Raw genomic sequence first — 7,928 nt, 5'->3', positions numbered from 1 at the left:
CCCCATGCACCCCGGACATTCTCTTTTCCATCTTCTTCCGTCAGGAAAAAGATAAAAAAGTCTACGGTCACGTACCAACCGACTCAAGAACAGCTTCTGCCCTGCTGCCATCAGACTTTTGAATAGACCTACCTCGCATTATGATCTTTCTCTCCACCCTAGCTATGACTGTAACACTACATTCTGCACTCTCTCGTTTCCTTCTCTATGAACGGTATGCTTTGTCTGTATAGCGCGCAAGAAACGATACTTTTCACTGTATACTAATACATGTGACAATAATAAATCAAATCAAAAGGTTGTCCTCATTGTTAAGAATGCCTATGATTGTGAAATGCTGATATCCAAGTTGAGAAATGTGAAATTTATGAAACCCACAACACCAAATACTAACTATGTACAATCTTTATTTAAAAGGAGTACATAAGAGAAATGTAATTTACACCATTACATTTAATACCAAAAGTAAAAAAAAAAATTTGGATTCATAGCTAAAGAAACCAATGTCAATGAAGAAAAAATTGAGCAACTCAACTCTGCATGTGACAAGTTAAATGAATAAAGCTCAGTAAATGCAAGTACTGCAGTTTTAACAAATTTAAGATTCGTGTTTCTCTCTAATTCATTCCTTTACATCAACTTTCACTCACTCAAGTAAAAGTCCACATTAACATGCTTAGTCTGTACTTTCACCAGAAGGTGAACGTGTGCGTGATCTTACATGATCCCCAGAGGCCATGGAGGAATGGCCTCTCTGCTCCTTGGTCGGAACAGGCGATCTACTCTCAGATCGAGATTTGCTGCGGCTCCTACTCCTGGAGCGACTATAAGACTTGCGGCCCCTGGAGCGAGATCTGGAAGAGCTTCGACTACGGGAACGAGACCTGCTACGAGACCTGTAGGGGAGGGGGGGGGGGGGGGGGGGGAGAAAAAAATAATCAAAACTTTGAACAGTCACAATACAAATACTCTTACAACTAACTCTCAAAACACATTTGTTCCAAGTTTTGTTTTAATTTTCACCCAGTCCATACAGAGCCAAAGGTCCCTGAATTAGTAGGACATACAATAGGCAAAGTTTAACAAACAGCAAGTCAGGGAGATGCAGAATAAAATCCCAAAGCATCAGCAGAGACTGGTGAACTCAGATTCTGCTTGGGAGGTAGCAACTTTAATCAAGATGTTTTATTAAATATATACATTGAAGCATTCATTTCCAATGATACTGACACCTCCACTGTGATATTTCCTATTAAAAGCTGCTCTACCGTGTAAATATTCCTGTCAAATGATGAATTAAACCCAAAAGGTATAGTTTCAATGTATTCTAAGTTGATCTGGGATGAACATCAATCTATGCAACCAAAGATCTGGTCTCCAACCCAGGACAATTACCTGCGCTGTTTACGTTCTTCAACCACCCTGATCTTTCTTCCATTGAGCTCTGTGCCAGAGAGCTTCTCAAGAGCATTTTTCACATCACTGTAGGAGGCAAATTCAACAATTCTAGGAAGAAAAGCAGAATAATTTTATTAACTTTGTAACGGCCAAGATTGGGCCTCCTTTCTCAGCATATTGACCAAAATCCAGAATGTTATTCAGAACGCTGTGAGCAAAACCAAAGGAGTACACGCAGAAATGAACCGTTAAAGGTTAAGAAATTTTACCAGTCATATTCATTTATTTTAAAAGTATTTAATTGTCCACATTTGTCCAGTTATAAGGTCACTTCTTGTGAAACCTGATTTCTCCCGCCATTATAATGTACATTCTTCCCCAATGTACATTATAAAGCTGAAAGTGATCTCAGTAATAGATCTACATTCAGAACCAAACCTTCATCAATAAATTAAAATGGTTGCACAAGCTGCATTTGTATTTCTTTCCATCCCCAGCGATCAACAGACTGTAGGCAGTAACTTCTCAAAACCTTTTGCAACTCACCCTTCATTCATTTTGTGCCTGTGCGCATCCGCAAAGGTAACTTCTCCAGCCTGTCTCATGAAATCTTTCAGATCCTATACAAGATCAGATCAGTTAGGTAAATCAAAGCATATTAACATCTTTCTCATGTCAATTTCCAATGAACATCACTGGAAAAGCAAGCAAAAAATACATAAATCTAATTTCAAAATTTATATTACCTTCCTGTACAATTCCCTAGGCTATTCAACCAGCCAAATGTAACAAGTGTTCGCAGAGGCACCACCACGACTGAAGACCAGATGGTTCTCTTCACCACCCGCTTGACTGACACTACCCATTCGATGGGAGACTTCCCGGACATCACCCTCCCTTAAAGGCCGACTCGGGCATTGCCATGGGAACAGGGATTGCTACTCTTGCGCCGTGACCAAGGACTCCTCGCCTCACTCCAATCGAGCTTCCAAACAACCCTACCAGCGACTTTCGCCCAATCAAGGACCTCGCATTTTACAGCAGGCTCTCAGAACTCTCGACTTTAGGACACCTTGTTATCATTTTCAGGGATGCAGCAAGGTAAATGGCACTAAACCCAGTGCCCACCAGTGTTGGTCAGACCACCACAACACAGATTTAGATCATCAATTGACAAAGGTAGGAGCAGATTGGCATTTCAACTAGGCCCAAGAGACCAAGGCACAGCGAATAGGAAAACCAACGGCACTCCACGTCACAAGGCCAACGACACGAGAGGCTGGTAAATAAAGGTTTTAACACTTGGTTAAATTTCAAAAACACAAAAACTCAATGAACACACATTTTAGTTTCAAGGTTAGTAGGCAATCAAGGTTAATTTTTTTGTATTTAACATTAACTTCTCAAGTTAAAGGAGCAGTACTTAATTTTGGAAGACAATTAAAGCCATTGTTTCAAAGGATGGGCCTGTTTTATATGGGGATTTCCAGATTTGCATTTTTCCATCAAGGTCAACTGTAGTTTTTTTTTTAAAAAGACAAAGCTAATTATACTGGATGAAAAGAACCTAAAGAAATCTCAGCATATTTCCTCCTTCATAATGGTGAACCTAAGCTATTCTCTCAGCCAAACCTCATCCCCTCCTGTCAAAGGTGCTGACTCCTACTGAACTACACTTCTTTGTGCTATTATGAAAGTCTGGACAAATGCAGGCAATTCGATCATGGGCTAAGTTGAGGATTGGGGAGATGGTTAGGAGGTGTGGTAGGGCTAGTGGCAGGAGACATCAAAGCCAAGCCCTATCAAGTTCCCACACAACACACGCAGTTTACAAAAGTGGTCTTTGGATCAGGAACCCTTCACTCTTCAGCCTGGTTCAGAGGCAACATGTAGCATTACCCTTCATGCACCGCCTGCAATCTAACACAGGCCAGGTACATCCATCTGTGCTGCTCAAAACCGCACATCGACCATCCAAAATGAGCCATTAGGGCTCTCATAAGTCAGTGTTAAGTATTGTTTCTTTAAGGGAAATAATTCATCTTGGCACATGGGAGTGACCAATCACTAAAATACCACAGGACAAGTCTGAATTTACTGCTTTCTAAAAATCTGAGGAAGTTTACACCCTTCGCTTTACCTTAGACCCAGACATTGGCATTAAGTATAGCACCTTTGACAGCAGTTTTTCAATTTACAGAAAGTCTTGGCGAAATGGCAACTATTATCAGTTAACTATAGATAACTGGTATCACTTTATTAAGAGCCATTTTGACAATAAAAGACCACACATTACATTAAATATACAACAAATGGACATTTTAGAATTTTCTGCATTATGTATTTAGAACAAATTTGGTGATTCTTTTAAATAAGTTTATGTTTGTCAGCAGCTCGTGTTGTACTATTCTGTCACGATTAGTCACATCACATATGTTTCAACTGTTGGCTAGTTACATTCCTTTTGGAAGGAACTGTTCTGACACATTTAATGCCAACTTGTTGAGAACCACTTCTTTTTGTTCTCCTACATCATGTTACTGTTTAACTGGATCAGACAATTTGTTTAACTGTTTCTTTGAATTCTGTACAGATTCATCATTTGAATCTAATGTTTGTGGCGAGCTTATCAGAAATGCAGAGATACAGTATTACACCGATACCCTACAATGCAAAATGACTCTTAAGTTAACCTTGAAAGCTCTACTTACAATTAAACAGTACCAGTTTTATTCCATCTCACTTTTATTTGTTTTAATGAATTACATAAAAGTACTCTTACGTATGACTATAGATATTACATGCAACATACCTGCCAGCTAACTCTGGAGGACAAGTTCTCAACAATCACTCTGTTTTCTGTACGAACTGGAGGCCCATTCCTGAAATGGATAGTGATGGTGCATTACAGAAGCTGAATCAACAGGTACTTTATTCTGGAGACACCACAGCAAGGAAATATTAAACAGAAAATAAGGTTTTCCATGGATCTGCAGTTCCCACTATTTTAAAAACACTGGAATTAAACATCTTCCCCCATCTTACACAACTCAGATACCTTTTTTAAAAAGCTGAATGTAGGTCAAAAATATAATTGTAACTTTCAGTTGGTGAATCATGCGTATTATTCTGAGAGAGCTGAAGTTTACCCACGAGGAAATTTGACTGACCTTTTCCATCCCTCCACATAACAGGCATGAGAACTTGGGTTTCAAAAGGACATTTAATGCTGTCAGAGGCAGCAACGAAGGTGGCCCCAAGTAACCCTATCCTAGTGAGAGCCTGGAGACTGCAGGTCATCGAGCTATTCAGTGTTAAAAACAACTATTTCTGTCTTCAACCAGTGTTTTTGCTCTCCGATTCCTGTAAGGCCAACAGTAGTAACTGCTGCACCCTGGATCCAGATATCAAAGTTGGGATTTTCCACGTCCATATGTACCTTGCTGATCCTTGAACGATCCAACACCTTTACTTTGCTAATGAACGAATTATTATGACATTCAAAATAAACATCAGACAAGTGTTTTGCCAAATACTATTTTTGAACAAGAGTAGCATAGAATTGGGCTAAACCTCTCAGGTATGAAAAATAATTTTGTGCGTGATTTCACACAACTATATGAATGCAATTCAAAATCTATGTGTTGTATATTTTTTTTAAAGTCAATATTTATATCACTTTACTGTAATATTGTCAATGTAAGAAAATGGGTGAACGGACTCACCTTCCTCCACTGCGTTGATAGCTCTGGCTAAAGCGACCTTGATAACGTCCCCCTCCTCCTCGTCCTCCCCTATTGCGTGCCCTGGCATGCTCAACCGTCACTCTGTACAAACAAAATGCTCAGTTACACATCTGAAAACACTGCACAGTGACTTCATTAGCCTTCTGAAACGCTTCCAGTTTTTGAGAATGCAGAGGGGCGGGAATGGAACACTCACCTTTCATTGCACAACTCTTTCCCATCCAGTTCATAAACTGCATCCTCTGCATCTCTGTAATCTTCAAACTCCTGAAGACAAAATAGATCTGTGTTTTGGTTTTCATTGTTCCGACAGCGTGGATTTAAAACCTTACCTAGCCCCAAAACAATCCCCAATTACTGGATGAGTTCCAAGCTAATGAGTGATGACAAAACTACATTTCTATTTGTATACAGAAGGCAAAGAGGCTTTGGCTACTCATGTGGAAGTGTCTATGCCTTCAGTTGGTTCTCCCAGTCTGGGAGACAAGACAAACGGTTAGGTTTGCAGCTCCAGACAAGAAGATCAGACTCATCAGCAAATCAAAGGTAACAAAATCACATTCACTGTCCTAATCTGCCACTGATTTCAACAGTTATATAAGGATTAAATGGTTGCAGAGGAGTTTTGCACACACACACACAAACAATTACAAACTATACATTTTTTTAAAAAAGCTTACCACAAATCCAAATCCATTCTTCAGATCAATTTCCTTAATTCGTCCATATCCTCTGAAGAACCGCTCCACATTTTTCTCCGTGGCATAAGGGCTCAGTCTACCAATGAATACTCGGGCACTCATCTTTGCTGAACTGGAATACAACTGCCAAAAACAAATAATGAAATCAAACCTGAAACACCATCTACCAAGACAGCAACTTGTATCTTTAACAGTGAAAAACATTTCAGAAGCTCAAAAGCAAAAAACAGACAGGGATAAAGAAAATGACCAAAAGCTTAGTCAAAGACGCAGATTTTAAAAGGAGATTACACAGAGTTTAGGACATGAGCCATGCCAGATAGATAGTGACATCTGACCATGCTGGGGTGAATGGATGAGGGCAGGTAAGAGGCCGCAGTTACAGGCAATGTTAATTAGGGAGGCCCAAGGCCACAGAAAGATTTAATCTTGGGCATAAGAATGCTACATCTGAAACGCAGAGACAGCCAATCGAGTTTGAGGACAGACAGAGATGAGCAGGACTCAAGATGTCTTTGAGCTGGAATAGACAACAGAGGCATCAATCACCAGCCTAAAACTCTCGAGCCAGACAAAAGCACAAATCTGCGAAGTATTTCTGACATCCAGAACAGAAAAATGCTGTTCTGTTTAAAAGTAGCCAATTTTTAAAAGAAATGTAAAAAACTTTAAAATGTCGGTATTTAATTAAATGATAAATTTGTAACAATAATTCAACACGTCTAAAACAAATATTATCCCCACTGAAATTTTTTTTTAAAGATTTGCGTTTGGCACAAAATTTATATCATTAATCAGGCCTGAAATCAAAAAATAAGATTTGCGTTTCACAAAAGATACTCAGTTTTATGGCCCTGGGTTCAAAAAAATAAGATTTTGTTTCTCACAAAATACTGATTTCTATCATTAATCAGGCTTCAAATCAAAAGGATATGATTCCACCCCGGCACAAAATTTTAAAATCTGATCTTTTATTTAAAGGTGTAAAGTTAAAATTCCAAGCGTTCCTGTGAAATTAAAGATAAATAACACCACAACCTGCAGCAACACATCCCCCATCCCCATCATCCCATTCCCACCCCCCATCCCCATCATCCCATTCCCACCCCCCATCCCCATCATCCCATTCCCACCCCCCATCATCCCATTCCCACCCCCCATCCCCATCATCCCATTCCCACCCCCCATTCCACACACAAGGTTTATTGTCTGCCGGGGCTTTAATTATCAGGCTGGGATTGCTCGCTCCCTCCGCTGGGAAGACGGGCCTGGCCCGGCTGCTCTGGCCCCGGGGCCTCTCCGGCTCCGAGCCGCCTGGCTGAGGCGGCCACACGGCCGAACAATGAGGGGACAATGAAGCCCCTGGAGATGGAGCGCCTCATGTTCGCCTGGGCCCCCTCCCCGGCCTCTCTCTCTCCGCTCCGGGCTGGCCGCAGCCCCGGGCTCCCTTCTCTCCCTCCCCGGCCTTACTCTCTCTCTCTCCCCCCGCCGCCGCCGGCGCTGCCTCGCTCTCTCTCTCGCGCTCCCCCCGCCACCGAAACCTCCAAACGCAGCCTCACCTCAAAATGGAGGCCGCGCCTGCGCAGTCGCCCCCTCCAGCTGCAGCGCGCGCTCTCTCCCTCTGTGCCGTCACTTCCGGGAGGCAGGGCCGCCGGTTCGAGCCGGTCCGTCACCTTGGAGACCGCCTGGGGGAGGGGGAGGGGGGGGGGGGAGAGGTGGTAACGTCACCAACCGCCATCCCCATCCTCCCCCTCCCTCTCCTCCCCATGCTCATCCCCCCCTCCCCATTCTCCCCCTCCTCCACCCTCCCCCTCCTCATCCCCCCCTCCCCCTCCTCATCCCCCCCTCCCCCTCCTCATCCCCCCCTCCCCCTCCCCCCATCTCCCTCCTCATCCCCCCCTCTACCTCCTCATCCCCCCCTCCCCATCCCCCCTCCCCCTCCTCATCCCCCCCTCCCCATCCCCCCCTCCCAATCCTCCCCTCCCCCTCCTCATCCCCCCATCCCCCTCCTCATCCCCCCTCCCCCTCCTCATCCCCCCCTCCCCCTCCTCATCCCCCCCTCCCCCTCCTCATCCCCCCCTCC

The 7,928-nt window shown here is 43.2% G+C and overlaps 1 protein-coding gene across 5 annotated transcripts; it reads right to left on the bottom strand.

The window, feature by feature from the left end:
• Positions 1-387: 387 nt before the first annotated feature.
• LOC144506942 (serine/arginine-rich splicing factor 5-like) lies at positions 388-7,477 on the bottom strand. Of its 5 annotated transcripts, none has more exons than XR_013499984.1 (9): positions 7,405-7,477; positions 5,825-5,968; positions 5,341-5,411; positions 5,124-5,225; positions 4,211-4,280; positions 2,145-2,677; positions 1,945-2,018; positions 1,396-1,506; positions 388-896 (listed from the first exon to the last, which is right to left on the bottom strand). XR_013499984.1 is itself a non-coding variant. In XM_078233351.1 (8 exons), exons 2-8 carry the CDS (start codon positions 5,945-5,947, stop codon positions 677-679), a joined length of 771 nt encoding a protein of 256 aa, XP_078089477.1. In that variant the 5' UTR covers positions 5,948-5,968; positions 7,405-7,477; the 3' UTR covers positions 388-676. The 5 variants fall into 5 exon arrangements, 3 of the variants coding, with proteins under 3 accessions (XP_078089477.1, XP_078089476.1, XP_078089478.1); XR_013499983.1 differs by lacking the exon at positions 7,405-7,477 and adding an exon at positions 7,316-7,401; XM_078233351.1 differs by lacking the exon at positions 2,145-2,677.
• Between the last annotated feature and the right edge of the window lie 451 nt (positions 7,478-7,928).

Source organism: Mustelus asterias, chromosome 18 (assembly GCF_964213995.1).
Source record: "Mustelus asterias chromosome 18, sMusAst1.hap1.1, whole genome shotgun sequence".
NCBI classification, from domain to species: Eukaryota; Metazoa; Chordata; class Chondrichthyes; order Carcharhiniformes; family Triakidae; genus Mustelus; species Mustelus asterias.
This window is presented reverse-complemented; position numbering and strand designations above follow the sequence as displayed.